The sequence below is a fragment of the Tamandua tetradactyla genome, chromosome 3, assembly GCF_023851605.1.
Source record: "Tamandua tetradactyla isolate mTamTet1 chromosome 3, mTamTet1.pri, whole genome shotgun sequence".
NCBI lineage: Eukaryota > Metazoa > Chordata > Mammalia > Pilosa > Myrmecophagidae > Tamandua > Tamandua tetradactyla.
In genome coordinates this window covers 47,657,655-47,683,069 of record NC_135329.1, presented here as the reverse complement: position 1 = coordinate 47,683,069, position 25,415 = coordinate 47,657,655, and the positions used below count along the sequence as shown (strand labels likewise).

At 37.7% G+C, this 25,415-nt stretch overlaps 1 protein-coding gene across 7 annotated transcripts in view; it reads left to right on the top strand.

Annotated features, from left to right (window-relative positions):
• The window catches only part of EIPR1 (EARP complex and GARP complex interacting protein 1), a 242,379-nt gene that overhangs the window by 201,878 nt on the left and 15,086 nt on the right, over positions 1-25,415 (top strand). For all 7 annotated transcript variants that reach the window (XM_077153077.1, XM_077153076.1, XM_077153073.1 and 4 more), the window contains one exon: positions 3,591-3,690. In XM_077153077.1, the coding sequence (XP_077009192.1) occupies positions 3,591-3,690 (100 nt within the window). The remainder of the gene's footprint in view (positions 1-3,590; positions 3,691-25,415) is intronic.

The following is a 25,415-nucleotide window of genomic DNA, read 5'->3' as shown; positions in this document are numbered from 1 at the left end:
GTTATAGCATGGACTGCCAGTGGGACCCTTTGAGGATTGAGATGAGTAGGTCCCAGGGAGCCGTACCTCAGACTAGTAATATGCTATGTTTTTGCTATTTGTAGCGCTTTGTTTGATGCCAACTTTCTGAACATTTGCCTTGAAATACCTTTAACTCGTAATGTTAGCATCTGTCATCCATTATCTAGTTGTGACACAACCCAGAGCGTAACTGAAGAGCCTCATTTTATCTGCAGTAATATATAATGTAGATTTATTTGTACCATATTTTCCGTGAGGTTAACTCAGTTTGCTTTTTTTTTTTTTTGAATTTTTGAATATGTTTAAAACTTAGCTATCTGAAATCCTAAGGATTAGCTTATTTTTATTTTTTTATTTTATTTTTCCCCGGGCAAGCTCCGGGAATCAAACCCGGCTCTCCAGCATGACAGGTGAGAGTTCTGACACTGAGCCTCTGTTGTACTGCCCAGGATTAGCTTATTTTGAATGATTTGACTTTTCATGATCATCGAGGTTTAGTGAAGTTAAACATGAAAACTTTAAAAAAAAGAACATTCTAGATGGAAAATTTTCTAAAGTATATTTTGATGTTTACTAGTTTTTGCACAGAGCTTACTGAACATCAGTCACAGTGATTCTTGGCCATGATTAAGAGCTATTAGGCGCACAAACTATAACACAGTGTAACCCTTAAGGCTTTGCAGAGTCCATACTACTGTTTCAAATTCAGTTCAACATGAAATACCCCCAACTATTGCGTCTTTTTTACTTCCTACTTTTTGCTTCCTTCCTTTTAATCCACTGCTCTTAAGTAATCCTTTTTGACAGCTTGCCTTATTACCACGTTCCTGCTTAACACAGCACCTCTCACAAACACACTGATTTTTATTTTCTTATAGACTTAGAAATCAGATAACCAAATATGTTCGAACTGTGTGGAAATGAAAAAGTAAAGGAAATTCTGAGAAAAAGGCCCAGAAATGTTTCTATTAAATAGCAGTAGTAATAATAATAAGTAGTGCATGAGTTTTAGTGCATGGATTTTGATAGTTCAGAGACCTTCAAAACTTTTTCTCAATTAGGATTGTTGGCTATATTCCAAACATGAATATACTAGTAGTTAACTAAATTTAATATAATTTTTATAAGGCGTAGTTACTCTTAAACCTGGAATTCCTCTCTCTTACTTGGGACTCATCAGAAAATATTTATTAAGTGCTGTGCATCCCAAATTTTGATGGTCGTTGTGGGTAATACAAAACAGATATAATAAATTACATCTGTCCTCCAGAAGCCTTTGATCTGGCTAGGGAAACCTTAGTCAAATATTCGTAGCACTAAAGGAAGAAGGTAACCTTGATTCGTGGTTTAAGTAGTTAAAAGTGGTCTGTGAGAAAGGCTGTGAGTAACCTGAACTCCGCTTCATCATTAGGTAGTTAATCTTCCACATGAAACTGGCTAATCCTTATCCCATAGTTTGCAAGTTACTTGGGTGTCTTTGGCTTTCTGGAGTTTCCGTGAACAATTTCAAGTTATTACCTTGGTAATAACTTTTAGACTATAGTTTTGCTGACACAGTATTGACCAGTTAACTTTGCTGTGTTCATGGTCAAAAATTCTCTTTGCTCCAATTTTTTTTTTAATTTTTGTTGCGGGGGGGTGGGGGCATGCATAAGTTGTAAGTGAGATCTGGTGAGGAGCTTATAAATCAACCTAAATTTATTGCTGCTAATATGAAGAAAATGTCAAGCACAGGTAAGAGCATTGCTATCTACCAGGACAAGAGCTGTGTATTGCCATTTTCATCTTTCTCTCCCTGCATCGTATTCTTCCTTGGAATTCTTTGCCAAATTGCCTGAACTCTACATGAGTTTACCTGTGAAAACAGACTACCAAGAGAAGTTTGATCATCTTGCTCTAAAGGAGTGTCTTCAGAATTAAAAATGGTCATTATCTTAATTACATAGGAGCAGAGGATTTGGAAAGCAGATTTTTTGGCATTCTTCTAGCTATTGTTTAAAATTTTGTTTCCTGGATATCATGTATGTTTTGTTGCTGATGTTAGAAAAGGTAAAGTGAATTCTGTCTAATTTAAGAGTGGTGTCCCTGGAATCGTGCTAAATATTGCTCTTTAGAGCTTTGTATGTGTCTCTTAAGCTATAAGTGAGGAAAAGAAAAGGTGTAGTTTTGACTTATATTAATGCTGTGATTAAAAGAAATTAAAGTTACAAGACATTGAAAGTCTTGAGATGATAATATAAGGAATGTAAATCTGAGGATGCCCTAATCAATTGGTATTACGTTCAGTATGAAAAAGAAATATTGCAGTCTATTATTGGTGTCATCTCTGAATTCTAGGACATAGTACTCAGTTACACATTAGAGTACATGAAATGAAATTCTCTTCTTTATAAGCACTTGAAAAATCAGGGAAGACAAAATCCATATTTGTGGTCAAATTGAAATGATTTTTTATGGCTTTATCACAGAGATGATGTAATTTTTAAGTCTTTTGTTAATATTTCAAATATGCATTGTATCATTTAGGATGCTTCAGCTGCAGGTAATGGATAACTTGGATGAAAATTGGCTAAAACATTAGAGCATTTTCTCATGTAACAAGGACTCCAGAGTTAGGACAAACACGGACCCTGGCATATCAGGGTTGCTGCCCTCTTCTCTTTCCTCCCAACTCCTCCAGTATTTTAGCTTTATCTTTGAGCTGGTAGGGAGATGGCTACAAAAGATGTAGACATCTGTGTTAGTTTCCTAGGGCTGCCATACAAATTACAGCAAATTTGGAGGCTTAAAGCAATATAAATTTATTCTCTCGTATTCTTGAGATCAGAGGTCTAAAATCAAGGTATTGGCAGGGCTGTGCTCCCTCCAAAGACTTAGGGGAGAATTATTCCTTATCTCTTCCAGCCAGATTCTGGTGGTTCCTGTTCCTTTGCTTATGGTTGCATAACTCCAACCGTTGCCTCCATCTTTACGTGGCCTCCTCCTCTCTTTTCCATTTGTCTCAAATGTCTTTCTGCCATTCTCATTTAAGGACATTCGTCATTGGATTTAGGGGCCACCCTGATAATCTAGGATGACCTCATCTCAAGATCCTTAACTTAAAAAAGACCCTTTTCCATATAAATTACCATTCACTGGGTCCTTTGAGGGGGCCCATCATTCAACCCACTACAGCATTTTATCCAAAATCATAAAGTACAAGGGATGAAAAAGAACATCTCTCCTTGATCCTCCTAAAGAATCCTCCTACCCCACCCCCCCACCCAATAGATCTGCCTTCATCCCTTGTTGGCCAGAATTGGCTCAGATGTCCTTCTTAAGTCAGTCACTGGAAGGCATTGTTAACAAGTGCGTTAGACTGATTTTTGGGGGATAAAACAGATGTTGATGAGACAACCACAGTGTCCACCATAACTGTTGTCAATTAATAATTTAAATAAATAGTTTGAGTGATTATGGGCCCAGAAAAGAGCTATATATATAACGGATGTATATATAAAAGCTCTTACGTACAAGTTTGGGTATCTCAAATGTACCATATTAATATTTGATACTTGTCTTTCTCTTAGTGTTTCCTGGGAACCAATGGGAGATGGGAAAAAAATCATTTCATTGGCTGATAACCATATCCTGCTGTGGGATTTACAAGAAAGCTCAAGCCAAGCTGTGGTGAGTACAAAGAATTACAAAGTATTTTGTTTTGTTTTTTTTAATTGGCCCTCAGACTGAATTCAGAATATACTTCTTGATTCATGTATGTTTAGAATTTTGACATTAATTATGAAATAAACGAATGGACCAAATCACCGAAGAATTGCGTGACTGGCTCTTTCAGGTAAAAGTAGTCTAGGAATTGACCCTCAGAGCTGCATACAGATGTTACTCAGAACTCAGGGAATTGTCAGAACTCCCATTCTTTGTCATAAATCTGACCAAAGGAGAAAGTGAAACATCCAAAAGTATATTCTTCTGGTTCAAGTATGTTATCTTTTTAATGAATGGATTTTAAAGTAGATTTGGTTAAAATCACGATTTTATGTAGGAACACATAAAATAATTATTTAATAGTGTTGACTAACTCTTTTAATGTTGTAAAAATATGAAGCTGTAAAAATAATGATGAAGACTGGACTTGATGTTCTTTCAGTTTATCTTCCCTCCACTCACATGTGGACTTACAGTTATATGGATTTGGGTTACCAAAACATATCAGCTATTCCTATATATGTGATCCTGTGACGACTGGGGCATGTAAAAAGGCCTTCTCACTCTCCATCTGGTACTCCACAAATCAAACTGCGGTACAGAACTGCCGCTTAGAAGAAAGAATGCGCTCTTCACACTTCCCATCTAAAAGATTATGTCCCTCAACCGAGCTCATTCATTTTCAGACCTTGTTTAATATTTAGCACATACTGACTTTGGAACCACTTTTTCCTTTTGAATATTTATCTTTTGGAATGCCTTTTCTTTCATAGGGCACATATTCTTCTTATTTGTAGATGCTTTTCATAGTCTTCATGTTTGATTATTTAAAAATTTTTCTTTTAAGATTTAAAATGTATAGGATTCCTATTTGGAATGATGGAAATGTTTCTGTAATGGATGGTAGTGATGGTAGCACAACACTATGAACGTAATTAACAACACTGCAATATGTATATCTAAATGTGGTTAGGTTATATATATGGCAACAGAATAAAAATTTAAAAAATAAGTCTATGGAACTGCAGTACATGAACCCTAAGTTAAAATATGGACTGTAGTTAATAGAATAATTATAAAAATTCACTTTCATTAATTGCAACAAATATTTTACACCTATGTAAGGTGTTAATAATAGGGTAGCATTTGGGAGTCCTGTATTTTATGCATGGTTACTCTTTAAAACTACAACTTCTCTAACAAAGAAAAAGGAAACATGGACTATACCCCCACCTCCCCCCACATGCACAAAGGCAATTTCGTATGCATTCATAATTTTATTGAATTTTCTTATGTCAAAGTAACAACTTTGTCGAGCAAAATTAAGAATAAATAATTTGAAATGACAGAGCCTATAACGTCCTTTATACCTAGGGAGGCCAAATTGCTTAAACATAGTAGAATGGGAATTGGGGATGATATCTATTTGATAGATTTCTTTAGTTATGGTTCTTGTCTTACATTTATTTGTTCCTGTGATGCTTATATAGCGCTTTCCCTTCCTGATCCCTTACAATATTAATAAATCCTTTTTTTACCCCTCTGAGCTGAAGAATGACATGAATAATGATTTATCATTATTAATATGTGTCATATAAGCCAGACTTGTAAAAAATATTAAGTGACCTGTTAAAGTTTTAAACTCCCAGTGGTCAAAAAGGAGTCTTAGGACATTTAGTATGAAATAAAGAGTTGGCGTGTTTTCCTAAGGCGTCAATACTATTTGAGGAAAAAAATCACTGTTTGTATTTTAAAAATTTAAATAAAATATATCTCTGTATGATAAAGCAGAATGCAAATTTTTAAGATAAAATAGGACATTTGAAAGAAATTTAGTGCTTAAGATCGTCCTCCATGGACTACACCTGCAGGTCCCCAGAGGGTGACTCTGTGCTCATAGTCCTCCAGCTTGTAGGAGGACTTTGATGCGAAGTCTAGGGCATATACAACAGTATTCCCTCTCTAATCCCCTTCCTTCAACTTGCATTCTAATAGGGTATTCCTAAGGAAGTGTAAATGTAAGGGAAGAAGAGGCAAAAATGCTTTCCTATTGCCCCATGACAGGCTTTAGAGGGGAGATTTTGGGGTACAGAGCCCAACTCCTGGTCAAAGGAGATGCAGAGTGGAGTCATCTGGGTTCTTTGCATGCTCTACCAAGAAGAAAATAACCCTAAAATCCAGTGCCTTTGCATTAAGCTGTTCTCATTTGCCTCAACTTTGCAGTCCCATTTCACAATCAAATGGTGAACACATCTTTGGACCCAAAGTCATCTCAAAATGATTTTATGGGAGGGTCATTAATCTGTAACTTATTTTCTGCAGAGACCAAATTTAGTTTTCTCTCCCCCTTTTGTATCCCCTGTCAGCAGTTCTGTCAATATCACTTTGTGACCCTCTACTGTAGTATTTAATACAGAAACCTTCCTATTGATTGCAGCCATCTTCACACAAAGCTTCTCAATTTTTTTTCTTTATTGTTTGAGGATATTACCTTCTGTGGTGAATCTAATCTTATGCTCACTGCATCATTACCTTTTGCAATTAAATTGGAGATTCTTTGCCATTTATAATCATTAGCAGAATTCAGGGGAGGTCTGGAGTGGGAGTTTCCATGGGGTCTATGATCGTGATGAAGGCAGAGGGGATGATTTTCCTGTTTCAGTATGTGCTCGTTTATCTTTAAGTCTAGCAGCTTTCACCAGCTATGGAAATAAATAGCTTTTATCAAGGTGCGGACAGTGGCAGAGCAAAAAGAAAGGTTGCAGTTACTCCTACACTAAGAACTTACTGCCTCCTCCATCTTATTTTCATGTGTTAACGTAGGCATGTCTCCAAGAGGGATACTCAGAGAGTTTTGTGCATCCAGGGTGTTATCTTTATAGAGCCTAAAAGCATCTGCTCATAGTAACACCTCCTTGAATGAAGGCAATATGTTTCAAAAACAAACTTTTTGGACAGAAATTTTCTAATCAAAGATTTAAAAAAAAAAAACTACAGGAGGATCAAATAAATACAAATGGGGGAGGAAGGAGCTTATAGTAGAGGAAAATCATTAAATGCAACCAAAGTAGTGTCCAGTGTGCCTGTAAATATAAAATATGTGTTTTTTATTTGGGGACAAAGAGAGGAAGATCGTTAGAAGCTGAGTTTAATTTCAGGAATCATGAGAAGAGGCAGGTCAGAATGTGGGTTAGGTTGGGGAACTCCTCTGTTCTCTTGTAATGCCTCGGGCAATGGTTTATCCTAGCACCTTACCACAGCATATTGTGATCTCTATTTTTTTTCATCTTCCTTATTCTCCAATCTGCATTCTACAAGAGAAAGAGGAAAGAAAGAGATTTGTTAAGTTAGTTTAATCTATTTAGTTAGTTTTAAAGTTTAGAATTTAAAGTCTAAAACCTGACGGGCTGGAGTCAAATGTTAACTCCAGCATTTATTAGCAATATGACCATGGGTAAACTGTCATTGTCTTGTCTAGAAAACAAGAGTACTAATTCCTACAGTGTTCCTACCTTGTTGTGATTGTCGTGGGGATGTTTTAGAAATCGGTATTCCCCAATATCTTTCTTTCTTTTCTACATGGTAATAAAACCCAGAATAAATGCCTCATTTCCTAATTTCCTTTGCAGCTTGGTGTGTCCTTTTGACTGCATATTAAAATCACGTTGGAAATTGTGTGTGTGTGTGCGTGCGTGCACACACACACTTGCTTTATCTGCACCTGGTCTTAATCCAGATCAAATGAATTAGAATCTTCTTATTCTAGAACTTTTAATTAAAAAAATTCTCCTGGTGACTCCTGTTTTTCCATGGTTGGGAACCATTATCATAGGAGGAACAAATCAGGTTTGCCTTAGGTTGATTGAGTAGGGCCTCAAGATTTTTCCCCCATGTTTTTATTTTTATGGTTTTTTTTTAGGGGGCTACATGGTCCGGTAATTGAACTAGAACTGCTGCATGAAAGGTGAACATTCTACCACTGAACCACCCATGCACCCTATTTTTATGTTTATAAATTAAACTTTTATTTTGAAATAATTATAGATTCATGTGCAGATTCACATGTAAAAACTAACACAGAGAGAACACTTGCATCCTTTAAGAAGTATCCCCCAAAGGTAACATCTTGCAAAACTGTAGTGCAATATTATAATCAAGAGACTGACAATCATACAGTCAAGATACAGAACCTACTTATCACCCCATGGATCAGGTGTGTGGTCCTTTTATACCCCCACACACTTCCCCCGCCACCCCTCCTTAATCTCTGACACCCACTAATCTGTGCTCTATTTTTATAATATAAATGTCATCATATAGTAAGTAACCTTTGCGAATGGGTTTTTTCATTCAGCGTAATTCTCTGTTGAATCATCCACGTTGAACTATATCAGTAATTCATTCCTTTTTATTACTGAGTAGTAGTCCATGGAGTGGATGTACCACAGTTTGTACACCCAATCACCTGTTGGTAGACATCTGGTTTGTTTTTGGCCGTAATAAATAAAGCCTCAGCATTCTATACAGGTTTCTGTGTGACCATGTCTTCATTTCTCTGGGATAAATGCTCAGGAGTGCCATTGCTGGGTTGTATGGTAATTGCATACTTAGTTTTTTTTTTTTTTTTTTTGCATGGGCAGGCACCAGGACTCGAACCAGGGTCTCTAGCATGGCAGGTGAGAGCTCTGCCTGCTGAGCCACCGTGGCCCACCCACATACTTAGTTTTTTAAGAAACTAGATGAAAAGGGCAATTGAGGTGAGGGAAACTCAGAGCAAGGTACTGTTGTTTTCATTGTAAGCCTTTTGGAACAATTTGATTTCACTTAACCATCTTCATGTATTCCTTTAATAAAAACTATTCTTTCTTTAAAAAAAAAAAGAAACTGCTAAACTGTTTTTCCAGAGTGGCTGCCACAGGTCGTCTGCATACTGGCCAGCATTTGATGTTGCCACAGTATTTTCTTTGAGCCACTTTGATGGAGGTGCCCCTAAGGGCTAGTCCTATTGAGCATCTTTTCATATGTTTATTTTCCATTTTAATATCTTTCTTGGTGAAATGCCTGTTTGTGTCTTTTGCTCATTTTCAAATTGTACTGTTTCTACTTTTACTGTTGAGTTTTGAGGGTTCTTTATATACCAGTTCTTTATAAGATACGTAGTTTGCAACTATTTTCTCTCAGTCTGACACTTGTCTTTTCATCTTCTTAACAGGGTCTTCTATAGAGCAAAAGTTCTTGATTTTGTTAAAGTTCAACTCATCAATTTTTCCTTTTATGGATTATACTTTTGGTGTCAGGTCTAAAAACTCTGATTAGACCTCAAAGATTCTCTCCTACTTTTTTTTTTTTTTTTCAAGTTTTACATTTAAGTCAGTGATCCATTTTGCACTGATTTTTGTATAAGGTCCCTACTCAGCCTTCTCTGCCACCACCCCAGTGGGGTGGCTTGGGCACTTCCTTATAGCTTGGTGAGGGTGGGAGTCTGACTCCCACTCAGCCTTGGCTAGTGTGCATGGGTCTGGGGATACAAATTTTTCTATGGTGTTTGTTTAAAGTAGAGTAGTTATTGTGTGAGATTTTTTTGTCTTGCTAGGCTGCGTCTTTACTTGTCTTTTAAGTGGAGAGGTCAGAGTTTTCTTTGGGCTTGTGTGTGTGTGTCTGTGCCTGTTTGTGTTTTTAGGTTGTTGGCTTCTTCTATTCCAGATACCAGGTACATGAGGCAAAAAGAAAATCCGGGGAACTCACCACCGTTTCCGTGTCATTTCTTGTGTCCCAAGTTTCCTAGCTGGTCTGGCTTCTTCTCTTCACCTCTCAGAGTCTTCTTGGTTTGTTTTAGATATAATGTCCAGGGCAGACTAGGGAAAAGTTTATCTGCTCCATCTTCCTAGAAGTAGAAGTCCCTGCAATGATTATGACAACACCTGCCCCTCCTCAAGTTATCCTTCCCTTCCACCTTACTGATGTCTGAAGATCTATGATGAGATAAAAACTCTTTCTATGTAGAATTAGAGAGAAAAGTCTTAGTAGTCCAAGTACCTGGTTAGTGTGTAGTAAATTCTGTTCATGCGCCATCACGCTGCCATTGTAAGTGGCCAACGTGATGAATGCCAATAGGAGGAACCACAAGACAGTTTATTGGAATAAGCCATAAAATCTAAAATGTGCTTTACACATGTGTAAAATGAACTCACCGAGTATTTATTGTGGAATTTAGATTTGAGTTTTATCTATGAAAAATCAGTCATGTTCCAAGCATACCAGAATGCTTATGGCCAAATTAATTTGGCAACTATTTATTGAACTCACTTTGGAGAAAGTATATGCTTTTTTCAACAATTTGCCATTTCTTGATAAAGGGGTCCCTTAAAAAAGGACATAGACCATGCGATCATGTTGCATCTTCATTTGACAGGTGAGAAAAATAAGGCTCAAGGAAGCTAAAAAAATTTTCTGGAGTGATACAGTTTGAGTAACAGATTTGGGACTAGAATTCAGGTCTGATTCCATTCCCATCCATTCAACAAATAGATTTACTGAGGGTATAATATGTCCAAGCCCTGGGCTTATCCTCCTTTAGAACTTGTGGCTCATTATTTTAATATCTTGAATGACTGCTAATATTTGATCCTGTGAGGGTGGATTTGATTTTTGGAAACAGTCAAAAAGTTCTTTCGAGCCAAATCTGGTAAGATAGTTAACCAAGCTTTGTAAAACTGGTTTAATGGAGAACATGTTAAAACTACATGAAAACTAGTTTTCTTGTGAAATGAATAAAGAAGCATTGCAAAATGTTTTGAGCAGCAGCTGTGTCATTAAAATAAAGGTAATTTTTAGAGCCACGACTTTCAGGCAGTAATCATTTGAATGCATGTTTTAGGATACTTGTTTTTTTAAAAAAGGCCAAGATCCTCAAGAAAATATGGAATATAGTAATTTACTAAGTTGCTTATCTGGATGTCATCAAGTAAAGCTACATGTATCTTTTTAGTTTGGAAATATTCAAGACAACTGGTATTTTTCAGTTTTCTGGTAAGATCTTGAAAAAATCATTTTTTAAGAAATTGGCTCGGTATTGGTGTTTAGCAAATGAGTGTCATACACAAGTGAGTATTTGTTTCCCAAGTTCTCAAAAGATTTCTTTCTGGTGATAAAGAGTAAATTATACATTTTAAAAACTAAGTATATATAAGAAAAAGGAATTGCTAAACCTAGGGATGTTTGAAAAACAAGCTCATAATCAGCACCGATTTGAATGCCTGCCATGTCTAAGGGCTGTTTGAAGTGCACCTATAGTTTTGATTACAGAGATACAGCCTCTGCCTATTTGTAATTTGTCTTGTAATTATAGGGTCTGTAGTAAAATATATAGAAGATGCCATTAACTTAAAATTTAAGGTTTTGCTGGATAGGCTGGAATGGGAAAGGACTGTGATTAAGGGTAAGGAAGTAAAAGAGGACAGTGAGACATTAGACTTTTAAAGGCGACAGGTATTCCTGTGGTCAAGGCAAGCATTATAAACTTCAATATTAAGTCCCATTTTTGCACAGTATTACTTTGGGCAGGTTACTTGGCCCTTCCAAACCTCCATTTCCGCAAGTGTAAAGGAGGGGTCATGTGGCAATTTGCTGCATAGAATTTTGTGAACAGTGAAAATTATGTAGAGAAAGTATCCTCCACCCTACCTGGCTCATGGCAAAGATTTGGTGCACACTTTTTGAATGAATGAATGGAATGGAATGACTGGAGTACATGATTTCCCAACTGGATCCTATGTGAAGGTCACCAAACAGGAGAGTCACCAATAAGATCCTAGCACAGAGGCAAAATTACAAAGGAGAAAAATAGAGACATCAAAAAGCAGTTTGTGTTTATTTCATAATTAAATTACTATCCTAAAAGTCAGCCAGTGATAATCACAATTCAATTGTGGAAGATATAATGTACTTTCAATATTTCAATACTCATATAAAAACTATATGCTATAATTTTTAAACCCAAATTATTCCTTTAAAAAAATACTTTTTCTTCTCTCCAAAGAATTGACTACAAATAGAGCCATCTCTTTAATAGATCACTAGTATCTAACTGGTGTTATGGAAACATTTTTCATATTCTAGTTCATCTTCGTAAAAAAAAATAAATAAATCTGTACTCATCATGGCATTTCCATTTTGGAATGCAAAGAACCCAAGTCAAGCCTACATTTATGGTAAAGAATACACATTTTTCTCAGGAAACAGAGCTTGGATTTTGGTGCAGCCAAAAGGAAAAAATGAAAAATTTGTTCTTTCAAATCTATTCTTACTACGCATTCCCTGCAAATAGAGTCTGTGCTGGTTTGAAACTGTTATATACCCCAGAAAAGCCATGTTCTTTTAATCCTATTCCAATCTTGTGGGACAGACTTGTGCGTAGGATCTTTCTTAGGTGTCTCGTGGAGATGTGACCCACCCAGTTGTGTTTTGGACCTTTGGATTAGATTATTTCCAAGGAGATGTGACCCTGCCCATTCAAGGTGGGTCTTAATTAGCTTACTGGAGTCCTTTGAGAGGAGCACATTTTGGAGAAAACATAGGCACAGACATTTGGAGATGCTTGGAGAGCTGACATAGAAAACCACTGAAACCATAAGCTGAAAGCAATGCAACCCAGAAATAAAGGACCAGGAGATGCCAGCCACATGCCATCCCAGCTGACAGAGAAACCCTGGATGTGATTGACCTTTCTTGAGTGAAGATATCCTTTTGTTGATGCCTTAATTTAGACATTTTTATGGTCTTTGAACAATAAACTTGTAACTTAATTAGTTCCCTTTGTAAAAGCCAATCCATTTCTGGCATATTGCATTCTGGCAGATTCAGCAAACCAAAACAGAGTCCTTTTTGAAATAAAGTGAAAAGTAATACATTGAAAGCAACATCAAATTCCCTCACTGTGTGCTGGCATACTTTTTTCAGAATGTAAGTAGACTTCAGTTTTCCAGAATGCCACTCTCAAAATCCTAATGGCTGTCAGTTCTTTGGCACATGGAATGCATCTTCCCAGAGGAAGATGGTGCTTGGACCCCAGACCAGCCCCTCTGAATCTGCTTGTGCAGTGTGAACCAGGTGGATAGGGTCACACTCACATGACCAAAGGGTCTGCTTACCCTGTGTGACCATGCCACTGAGATAAATTATTTGATGCTCCAGTTTGGGATGATGGATCTCCACCTATTTCTCCAGGCCCCTGGTGCTATCCAGTACCCACAACCTGGAAACAGAACTTCAACATGTTATTGGCTTAGAGTCAGCACAGGAACCCTAATAGTGGGGTTTTCTGTCAAGATAAGCCTAGTTCTCATCCAAATCCCTCTTAGCCTTTTATTCTTCTTCAATATCCTGAAGGTAGAGATGGACTTTGGGAACTGTCTTGCCAAATTCCATTTCCCCCAGTGCCATCTCTGGCTTCAGACCATGGTTATGTTTTTTCTCCTCTTGCGCTCTTTGTTCCAGAAGACACCTTCAGGTTTCTCTCTGAAGATTGTTCATGATTCTCTTGAGTTCCCCAGTTAGTTTGTTTTTGAGTCAGAGTGAAAATGAAGAAATGAAGTTTTTTGAGGTACCCTCTGTGTGCTACACATTGTCCTGGGTACTTCTCATGTATTATCTCATTTTATCCTAATAACCAATCCTGCGTGATTATCTCCTTCATGTAAATGAGTTACAGGTGAGAAAAATCAAGTAACTTGCCTAAGGTAACTCATTAAAAAACAGAGCTGAGATTCAAACTCAGGTTTGTTCATGCTCAAAGCAGTGACTGGAATTCCCATCCTTTGATAGAGAAGGAGATTTCTCACAGCCGTAGGGATTCCCTGTTGGTATCATTCTCAAATGGGCATTGTAAGTATGCTGGTTGGAATATCTTTGACTGCAAGATACAAAATGTTCAACAAGAAATGGCTTAAATGATGAGGAAATCTCATGTAACAAGCAACACAGAAATAAAGTGATTCTGGGGTTGGTTAATCAGTGGCTTAAAAGCATCATCAAAGACGAAGGTACTTTGCATCTGTGCTGGTTTGAAAGGATGTATGTACCCTAGAAAAGCCATCTTTTAATCCTAATCCCATTTTGTAGAGGCAGCCATTTCTTCTAATCCCTATTCAGTACTGTATGTTTGAAGCTGTAATTAGATCATCTCCTTAGAGATGTGACTCATTCAAGAGTGGTTGTTAAACTGGATTAGGTGGAGATGTGTCTCCACCCATTCAGGTGGGTCTTGATTCGTTTATGGGAATCCTATAAAAGAGGAAACATTTTGGAGAAAACTGGGAATTCAGAGAGAGCAGAGCAGAACAACACAGCCACGAGAAGCAAAGTCCTCCAGACAGCGGCCTTCAGAGATAAAGAAGGCAAATGCCTACTTTATGAAACAGGGAGCTTCATGAAACAGGAAGCCTGGAGAGAAAGTTAACAGATGACGCTGTGTTTGCCACATGCCTTTCCAGATGAGAGAGAAACCTTGACCGTGTTCACCATGTGCCTTCTCACGTGAGAGAGAGAAACCCTGAACTTCTTCAGCCTTCTTCAACCAAGGTATCTTTCCCTGGGCGCTTTGGATTGGACATATCTGCAGACTTGTTTTAATTGGGACGTTTGCATGGTCTGAAAACGGTTAGCTTGCAACTTATTAAATTCCCCTTTTAAAAAGCCGTTCCATTTCTGGTATATTGAATTCTGGCAACTAGCAGACTAGAACAGCATCCTTCTGCTCTGCTGTACTCCACATACTGAAAACGGTTAGCTTGCAACTTATTAAATTCCCCTTTTAAAAAGCCATTCCATTTCTGGTATATTGAATTCTGGCAACTAGCAGACTAGAACAGCATCCTTCTGCTCTGCTGTACTCCACATACCACTGCTATGTCCTGTCACGATTGCAAGATAACTGCTGCCGTTCCAGCCATTGCATCTAGACCCTCACAACATCCAACAAAGAAGAAAGCCGATTTCTCCCATTCATCTCTTTCTTTTTGTAAAGAAATCTTTTCCCAGAAGTCCCTTTATCCTACTGTCTAGGCACATATTGTCCACATACCCATTCCTAAACTAATCATTGCCAAGGGAACTAAGTTCTTCATGATTGCTCAGAATAGTGTTTCAGTCCCTGAGGCTAGAAAGCCCATGGCTGTGGAAGAAGGCTATTATGTTGAGGACTGTCATGGCTGTTGTATAAGCAAGCCACTTCTGCCACAAGTACATAAGTCATAACTTTCCTATTCTGAATGCTTGAATATTTTATATACTTTAAAAGAACAAAACCCTGCTGTTTCTTAGCCTTGTTCTCCTTCTGCAAAGATGGTGCTTACTTTTCTCAGCTGGTCTTCCATTATCCTCACTGATCCACGCATATATTTTAAGGATCTATTGTATGCAAAGTACTGTGTTCTTGTAGTCTCTTTTCCTTTTCACCCAATTTTGTTACCCTTTTCAACTCTGTGTCTCTTGATTGCAAGAAGCACAGCTTTTTTGTCTTTGGAAATCTTAGACTGAGATTCTTCTTAAATGTTGCACTGCTAAAGATGATGCAAGTCACATCATTTGTTCATTAGAAGCTATATTCTTTTGTTCATAGCCAGACATTAGTAACATCTTTCTGCAAAGGTTTGTGGGAGGCCTTTAATCATTCCTTTTGGACTGGGAAGCACTGAATATTTCTCTTTAATGCTACAAAACAGATTACCATGTGCATTGCATCCTATGGAGCTCTTGCTGCATTCTGTCTCCAAGTTACCATGAAGCAAAAAATGTGATTGATTAACCTTACAACTTATGCCACGCTGGCTGCCCTGAGTAGACTCACAAAAATTGATGGTGGAATCTCTTTCAGGTTTTTATTAAACTTAACCTTCCAGATTTTTTCTTTGCGTCTGGACATAAAGTTTTCATTGTTCTAGGAGTACCTGCATTAGAATGAGCAATGGAGTAGAATCAAGAGACCGGTCCTGTTTCTGCCACTAGCTAACTGTGTAACTGTGGGTGAGTCACTTACCCAGGTTTTCCTGTCCCTGAAGTAAGGGGGCTGGGCTACTCCCCATATCACACCTGCTAAGATGCACTTGAGGTCTTTTCCCCTTACGTCTGGTTAAGGCCTCATATTACTTATTTATTGCTGTGCAGCAAATTACCATTCACTTAGCTGCTTAACATAACTCACAGTTATTATCTCCCAGTTTCTGCGGGTCAGAAACCCAGGCACAGCTTGCTCGGTCCTCTGCATCATCATCCGTCCCTAGGCCAGAGTCACGATGTCAGTCAGAGCTGGGGTCCTCGCTGAAGGCTTGACTGGCAGGTTTCATCTTCCAAGCTCACTTGCAAGGCCCAGGGCAAATTTACCTCCTTTTGGGTTGGACTGAGAGTTTCAATTTCTAGCAGGCTGTTGACCAGAGGCCATCGTCAGTCCCTTGCCACATAGATCTCCCCAACATGGCAACTTGCTTCATCCAAACCAGCAAGATAGAAGTCAGAATCATTTATAATCTGTTCATTGAAGTGCCATCCCCTCCACGTGAAGGTAATCTATTGTTTAGAAGCCAGTTACTTCAAGGAGATGGTCATGAAGACCAGGAGGAAGCCATCTGCCACCAGTGCCTCCATTCTCCCCCGTTTTCCAGCTCAGCTTCCTCACTGCTAACAGATGACCTTTCCAAAACCTCTGCTCTTTTTATTCTGCTTCCCAGCCCAAGGACAACCTGACTCTCCAATTCCTCTTTCTGACCTAGTCTAGTTCACTTTATCTGTTACGCCCAACATGCAAAGCCCCAGGCAGTCATGTGTATTTATGTTACCCATCGCTCAGCTTTTGTTTATGCTTTTGTTTCTCTCAGGAATTCCCTTACTCCTCTACCTCACTGATTTAAGTTCTGTTTAATCTTTAAAACCTATTTCAAGACCCTAAACCTCATGAAGTCTTTCTTCAATTACTCAATAACCTGGATATGTTTACTTTCTTTGAAATTTCTTAAACTTACATTATTGTCTTTTATTCTGGCTATGTCATTTGTTTGCTAGTTTTCTTTATTGTACAATCATTTAGTCTCTGAGGCTCAGTTTTCTCATCTATAAAGTGGGAATATTAATCTCTATTTGATGTGAGTGCTGTGATATTTAACTAGGAAGTGAATATAAAATACTTAGCCCAGGACCTGGCACTTGGCAATTGATAATTCATTTTGTTCATATTGCCACCTAAGTTAAATATTTTCTTGTGAGGAATGCATTTACCTCTGCAGTCAGATAGTCAGTGCTGGAAATCAGAGACAATGTTTGATACATATTCTGTAATTTCCCTTAGAACTTGACAGGGGACTGACTGGGCAACTCACTCAATAAATACTTGCTGATTGGTTGCATGGTTGTTTGGTGGTTGCTTGATTGACTAAATCATTAACTAACTTATTGCTTCAAAAATCTAGACTAGATGGTACAACGGTGGCTCAGCGAAGGAATTATTGCCTGCCATGCCAGAGACCCGAGTTCCATTCCTAGTGCCTGCCCATTAAAAAAAATTAAAAAAAAAAAAAATTCTAGAATAGTCCATAAGCTAAAATTTAGGATACATTTTATGCCTTATGGGTTTTGGAAGCAGGTGATGCTTAGTTTTGCTGATTTAACTTCTCCAAGGAGTTCTTATGGAGTTAAAAGTAGATAGAAATGCATAGAGCCTTGGATGCCTAAATAATTCTATGGAGGATTCAACTTAGATTGCTGTGCTCAAGGTTACAGGTCTTTCCCTTTTAAAATAGCTTTATGGTATTCTTCTCACATAAGCTTCTTCAGGAATTAGCTTGTCTAGTTCATTCTGTTGTAACTTGTATTATCTATATTCTAAAGATATGACCTTATATTTTTATTGTTCTGAAGAATTTGATAATGAATCAATGTGTCCAATAGAAAATGTGTTTAATTAAACTCTGAATGTTGATTAGATAAAAAATATATTGTAATCCTTTCATTTTCTTGTTTGTTGTTCATATATATAGATAAAAGCATATTTGGTGTCATCACTGAGTAATCGTTCACTTAATCTTGGACTTCATAAAATTGAAATAGCACCTAAAAAATTTTTGTCTCCTCCCCCTCCCCTCCCCCACCTCCCCCACCTCCACAGAGGGGCATACTACAAAAATTTTTCATTGTCTATGAGGAGAGTAAAACATTGAACCTAACTATAAGTTGCCCAAGTTAAAGCCAGAAATCAGCTCACCATGGATCTCTAAGAACATCTATACTAGAATCATTTTTGGTTTTTGAAATAATGTTACCACTGATTTTTCTGTTTAGGTATTAGATATTAGAAAGATTTATTTTGACCTCACCCCCAATTGGCTTTTACTAAACACTTTGTGGCTTATAGTTTAGGTTCATGTTATTAATTTTCTGCCATCATTTTATTTTTCAAACATGGCTTTGTGATTGCCACTCTTTCATTAGCCTCTTGTGTGGTTACCTGCATGCAAACTCTGCATGATTACCTCTTTGAATTTTACTTAGAAATCACACCTTCTTTCATTATGGTTGTCTGTTTCAAATTCTTATCCAAGCTGTCTAGGTGTTTACCGGGATCCCAAGCTCCCATGTACCAACTGAAAATAATTGTACCTTTGCAACTGAATTTGCAGCATTGTATGCTGCAATGGTTATAAAAGAAAAGAAAGCTGCAAAATCTGTTACAGTGAAATAGAAAGTGTAGGAAGACCGCTATTATTTTATTAGCAGAGTATCCCCCACTTTTTAAATAACTCCTCCCGTCTCCCCACTGCTGTGCCCATAATTCCCACAAAATCTGCTTTTTTCTTTATGACTACCCACTTGGCACCTGACCCAGGCTAAGCCTATTGAAGTCCTATCCAGGAATTTGGGAATAAGAGCTGAGCATCAGCTAGGTGTCAGCTCAGTATCTCCTTGGATGCTTGGTTTGTGGGATGTTAAGCTTGGGCACACTGGGCAGCTTTATTTCCTGATGCATGTACCTGGGTAAGCTCATGTAGAACAAAAGCAAGAGAGAGTGAGAAAGAGGAAAGCAAAGAAGGTGTATAGAGAGAAGCAGAGATGAGTCTTCATGGCACCGAGTCCTTGGGGCTTATTATTCCTGAAGATCAACTGTATTTCTGACCTTGATTTTCTTGCACCATTCCATGTTTCATTTATTAAATTTCCCTTTCTGCTCAAGCTAATTCAAAGTAGGTTCCTGTGCTAAGGGCAAGGGCAACTGTGACCTGCTTTGCATGAGCTGCCAGTAGTCCTGGGAAGAGTGCACAGACTACAGGTACTGGTTTGTCATGGGAGGTCTCTTTGCACATCACTCACAATCTGTTTCTGTTTCAACAATCACTATTCTAGTTCCTGACACCTTGCCTGGACTTTGGCTTTAGTCCTTAAATTGAGATCTTGCCTCCAGGCTCTGTCCTCCAATTCTTCCATACATGACTGCCAGATCCATTTTCCAAAAGCAGGGCTCTTGCTGTGTGTCTCTGCCCCACTTAAAAATTGTCAGTGACTCCCCATCACTTGCCAGAGTATTAACTGCAAATGTTTCAACCTGGTTCTCAGGGCCACAACCTAAATTTCCTGCTTAATGCTTCTGTATTTAAGCTAAAGTGGACTGTCTGGTAGTCTCCAAATATGTTTGCATTTTTCTGGTTCCTGCCTTCTATCCATTGCTGCAATCTCTCCTGTTTCTGCCTTTCAACATTCTACACGTTCCCCAAGGCCTATCTTAAAAGGATGCCTGCTCCCTGCAATCTTCCCTCTCCTCCCATCATGTTGAATATCATCTCTCCTCTGAATCCCCAAAGCACTTGGCACTTCTCTTTAATTTCTGCTTTATTTCCTAGTAACTTATTTCTGTTTCTTTCCTCTTTGTGGTCATACCATGCCTCCCAAGTATCTTTCACATGGTAAGAATGCAATAAATATCTCTTGAATGGAGCAGAAATAATCCTTTAATTTTCTGTAGAGAGAGGATTAATAAGCCACACTTGGTAAAATGATGGAACAAATATTTTAACTGGGATACTATGAGACAAAAGCTTCCAGCCTTTTCTGAAGAAGAAAAAGTTTTGATGATTGTGTGGGGAAGGGGAGGGGTAGGATGGGCTGTGGAGCCAGGTACTGAGAAGCTGGTTTGGAGACCCTCAGGTCCCAAAGGGTAACAGCTCAGAAATATGGGGAAGGAGCATGGTAACAGCTCAGCCTGGAGAAGCAGCAGGGAGAGCATCAGGATCGATTGGTGCAATCGTGCCAGACTGCAAGGACTCCCTGTCTAAGCATTTTCCTAGAAATTGCCCCTTGAATGATCAGTGTAGCCATCATTATCCCGAATCTCAATAATGCACAAGGTGCTGTTTTCCAGATACTCACGTGCACAAACACATTCAATCTATTACTTTCTTTACCGTTATTCTTTAAAGCTTTCAATTCCTTTTAAGGGGGCACAGTGCTTGTGGCTTGTATGGAAGAAAAAGGTAACATGGAGTTTAGTAAGGGCTATAAAATGCCAAGACTGGATACTCATAGTCTAAATAATATGCTAAATCAGTAAAGCAGGAAGAAAAATGCATTTTTGGTGAAAGGTTTTCTGGGACAAGTTCACTATTCAGAGAGAAGAGTGAAGTACTTCCTTTTGGTGGGTTTGATCAGCATGCACTAGGGTCAGTGACTAGTAACTGAAATGGTTACTAAAAAAGGGAAATTCATACTGAAAAGTCATATTTTAAAATGTCATCACTATCATATTTCTTAACGGAACCAGGCTCCCTGGAGAAGGAATGGGATATTTTTTTCCCAGAAATATCCAATATTGAGACATCAGTAGAGGATTTCCAAAGAAGATTTCCAAAAATCTAGAGGAGCTTCCACCTCGTAGGCAGTAAGAGATGGTTTTAGCAATGCCTGTATTTGTCTAGCCTGGGATAGTCAAGCTTTCATTTTGCCTATTTTAGTAAGAGTCATTTTCATAAACTTTCTGGGGTTTGTGGGCACATCTGCCCATCGTGAGACCTGCAGTGAGCAGGTTCGTTGCCAGGTCCCCTGTTACCATCTGCAGGTCTCTGGGTGTCCCCATCTTCTCCTGGCTTTTACCACCAGTGGACTAGGTTGCTGGCTCCTGGTTCCTAAAAATGAGTTTCCTAAATATTGTAGCCAGATTTTAGTAATTAAAGATAGAGATTCAATCTCTTCCTAGTATGACCCTTTGTGTACTCTACTGTTTCAGCCTTCTCCTAGCCATGGCCCTAACTGCTTCTTAGCTTGGACTAAGACTTGATCCACTTGTGTACATTTACACACTCCTTAATGATGATCATCCCTCTTTCATCTTCTAAACCAGGATGATTTTTGGGTCTCCAATCTCTTCCTCTTCTCCACCACGGTGTATTTTTTTTATTATTATCAATTAACGGAAAAGAAGAAATTAACCCAACATTTAGAAATCATACCATTCTACATATGCAATCAGTAATTCTTAACATCATCACATAGATGTATGATCATCATTTCTTAGTACATTTGCATCGGTTTAGAAGAACTAGCAACACAACCGAAAAAGATATAGAATGTTAATATAGAGAAAAAAATAAAAGTAATAATAGTAAAAAACAAAACAAAACAAAAACCTATAGCTCAGATGCAGCTTCATTCAGTGTTTTAACATGATTACTTTACAATTAGGTATTATTGTGCTGTCCATTTTTGAGTTTTTGTATCTAGTCCTGTTGCACAGTCTGTATCCCTTCAGCTCCAATTACCCATTATCTTACCCTGTTTCTAACTCCTGCTGGACTCTGTTACCAATGACATATTCCAAGTTTATTCTCGAATGTCGATTCACATCATTGGGACCATACAGTGTTTGTCTTTTAGTTTTTGGCTAGACTCACTCAGCATAATGTTCTCTAGGTCCATCCATGTTATTACATGCTTCATAAGTTTATCCTGTCTTAAAGCTGCATAATATTCCATCGTATGTATATACCACATTTTGTTTAGCCACTCGTCTGTTGATGGACATTTTGGCTGTTTCCATCTCTTTGCAATTGTAAATAATGCTGCTATAAACATTGGTGTGCAAATGTCCGTTTGAGTTTTTGCCCTTAATTCCTTTGAGTAGATTCCCAGCAATGGTATTGCTGGGTCGTATGGCAATTCTATATTCAGCTTTTTGAGGAACCGCCAAACTGCCTTCCACAGTGGTTGCACCATTTGACATTCCCACCAACAGTGGATAAGTGTGCCTCTTTCACCGCATCCTCTCCAGCACTTGTCATTTTCTGTTTTGTTGATAATGGCCATTCTGGTGGGTGTGAGATGATATCTCATTGTGGTTTTGATTTGCATTTCTCTAATGGCCAGGGACATTGAGCATCTCTTCATGTGCCTTTTTGCCATTTGTATGTCCTCTTCTGATAGGTGTCTGTTCAAGTCCTTTTCCCATTTTGTAATTGGGTTGGCTGTCTTTTTGTTGTTGAGTTGAACAATCTCTTTATAAATTCTGGATACTAGACCTTTATCTGATATGTCATTTCCAAATATTGTCTCCCATTGTGTAGGCTGTCTTTCTACTTTCTTGATGAAGTTCTTTGATGCACAGAAGTGTTTGATTTTGAGGAGTTCCCATTTATTTATTTCCTTCTTCAGTGCTCTTGCTTTAGGTTTAAGGTCCATAAAACCGCCTCCTGTTGTAAGATTCATAAGATATCTCCCTACATTTTCCTCTAACTGTTTTATGGTCTTAGACCTAATGTTTAGATCTTTGATCCATTTTGAGTTAACTTTTGTATAGGGTGTGAGAGATGGGTCTTCTTTCATTCTTTTGCATATGGATATCCAGTTCTGTAGGCACCATTTATTGAAGAGACTGTTCTGTCCCAGGTGAGTTGGCTTGACTGCCTTATCAAACATCAAATGTGCATAGATGAGAGGGTCTATATCTGAGCACTCTATTCAATTCCATTGGCCGATACATCTATCTTTATGCCAATACCATGCTGTTTTGACCACTGTGGCTTCATAATATGCCTTAAAGTCAGGCAGCGCAAGACCTCCGTCTTCGTTTTTTTTCCTCAAGATGTTTTTAGCAATTCGGGGCACCCTGCCCTTCCAGATAAATTTGCTTATTGGTTTTTCTATTTCTGAAAAATAAGTTGTTGGGATTTTGATTGGTATTGCATTGAATCTGTAAATCAATTTAGGTAGGATTGACATCTTAACTATATTTAGTCTTCCAATCCGTGAACACGGTATGCCCTTCCATCTATTTAGGTCTTCTGTGATTTCTTTTAACAGTTTTTTGTAGTTTTCTTTGTATATGTTTTTTGTCTCTTTAGTTAAATTTATTCCTAGGTATTTCATTCTTTTAGTTGCAATTCTAAATGGGATTTGTTTCTTGATTTCCCCCTCCGCTTGTTCATTACTAGTGTATAGAAATGCTACAGATTTTTGAATGCTGATCTTGTAACCTGCTACTTTGCTGTACTCATTTATTAGCTCTAGTAGTTTTGTTGTGGATTTTTCCGGGTTTTCGACGTATAGTATCATATCATCTGCAAACAGTGATAGTTTTACTTCTTCCTTTCCAATTTTGATGCCTTGTACTTCTTTTTCTTGTCTAATTGCTCTGGCTAGAACCTCCAACCCAATGTTGAATAATAGTGGTGATAGTGGACATCTTTGTCTTGTTCCTGATCTTAGAGGGAAAGTTTTCAATTTTTCCCCATTGAAGATGATATTAGCTGTGGGTTTTTCATATATTCCCTCTATCATTTTAAGGAAGTTCCCTTGTATTCCTATCTTTTGAAGTGTTTTCAACAGGAAAGTATGTTAAATCTTGTCAAATGCCTTCTCTGCATCAATTGAGATGATCATGTGATTTTTCTGCTTTGATTTGTTGATATGGTGTATTACATTAATTGATTTTCTTATGTTGAACCATCCTTGCATACCTGGGATGAATCCTACTTGGTCATGATGTATAATTCTTTTAATGTGTTGTTGGATACAATTTGCTAGAATTTTATTGAGGATTTTTGCATCTATATTCATTAGAGAGATTGGTCTGTAGTTTTCTTTTTTTGTAATATCTTTGCCTGGTTTTGGTATGAGGGTGATGTTGTCTTCGTAGAATGAATTAGGTAGTTTTCCCTCCACTTCGATTTTTTTGAAGAGTTTGAGGAGAGTTGGTACTAATTCTTTCTGGAATGTTTGATAGAATTCACATGTGAAGCTGTCTGGTCCTGGACTTTTCTTTTTAGGAAGCTTTTGAATGACTAATTCAATTTCTTTACTTGTGATTGGTTTGTTGAGGTCATCTATGTCTTCTTGAGTCAAAGTTGGTTGTTCATGTCTTTCCAGGAACCCGTCCATTTCATCTAAATTGTTGTATTTATTAGCGTAAAGTTGTTCATCGTATCCTGTTATTACCTCCTTTATTTCTGTGAGGTCAGTAGTTATGTCTTCTCTTCCATTTCTGATCTTATTTATTTGCATCCTCTTCTTTTTGTCAGTTTTGCTAAGGGCCATCAATCTTATTGATTTTCTCGTAGAACCAACTTCTGGTCTTATTGATTTTCTCTATTGTTTTCATGTTTTCAATTTCATTTATTTCTGCTCTAATCTTTATTATTTCTTTCCTTTTGCTTGCTTTGGGAGTAGTTTGCTGTTTTTTCTCCAGTTCTTCCAAGTGGACAGTTAATTCCTGCATTTTTGCCTTTTCTTCTTTTCTGATATAGGCATTTAGGGCAATAAATTTCCCTCTTAGCACTGCCTTTGCTGCGTCCCATAAGTTTTGATATGTTGTGTTTTCATTTTCATTTGCCTCGAGGTATTTGCTAATTTCTCTTGCAATTTCTTCTTTGACCCACTCGTTGTTTAAGAGTGTGTTGTTGAGCCTCCACGTATTTGTGAATTTTCTGGCATTCTGCCTATTATTGATTTCCAACTTCATTCCTTTATGATCCGAGAAAGTGTTGTGTATGATTTCAATCTTTTTAAATTTGTTAAGACTTGCTTTGTGACCCAGCATATGGTCTATCTTTGAGAATGATCCATGAGCACTTGAGAAAAAGGTGTATCCTGCTGATGTGGGATGTAATGTCCTATAAATGTCTGTTAAGTCTAGCTCATTTATAGTAATATTCAGATTCTCTATTTCTTTATTGATCCTCTGTCTAGATGTTCTGTCCATTGATGAGAGTGGTGAATTGAAGTCTCCAACTATTATGGTGTATGAGTCTATTTCCCTTTTCAGTGTTTGCAGTGTATTCCTCACGTATTTTGGGGCATTCTGGTTCGGTGCGTAAATATTTATGATTGTTATGTCTTCTTGTTTAATTGTTCCTTTTATTAGTATATAGTGTCCTTCTTTGTCTCTTTTAACTGTTTTACATTTGAAGTCTAATTTGTTGGATATTAGTATAGCCACTCCTGCTCTTTTCTGGTTGTTATTTGCATGAAATATCTTTTCCCAACCTCCCACTTTCAACCTATGTTTATCTTTGGGTCTAAGACGTGTTTCCTGTAGGCAGCATATAGAAGGATCCTGTTTTTTAATCCATTCTGCCAATCTATATCTTTTGATTGGGGAATTCAGTCCATTAACATTTAGTGTTATTACTGTTTGGATAATATTTTCCTCTAACATTTTGCCTTTT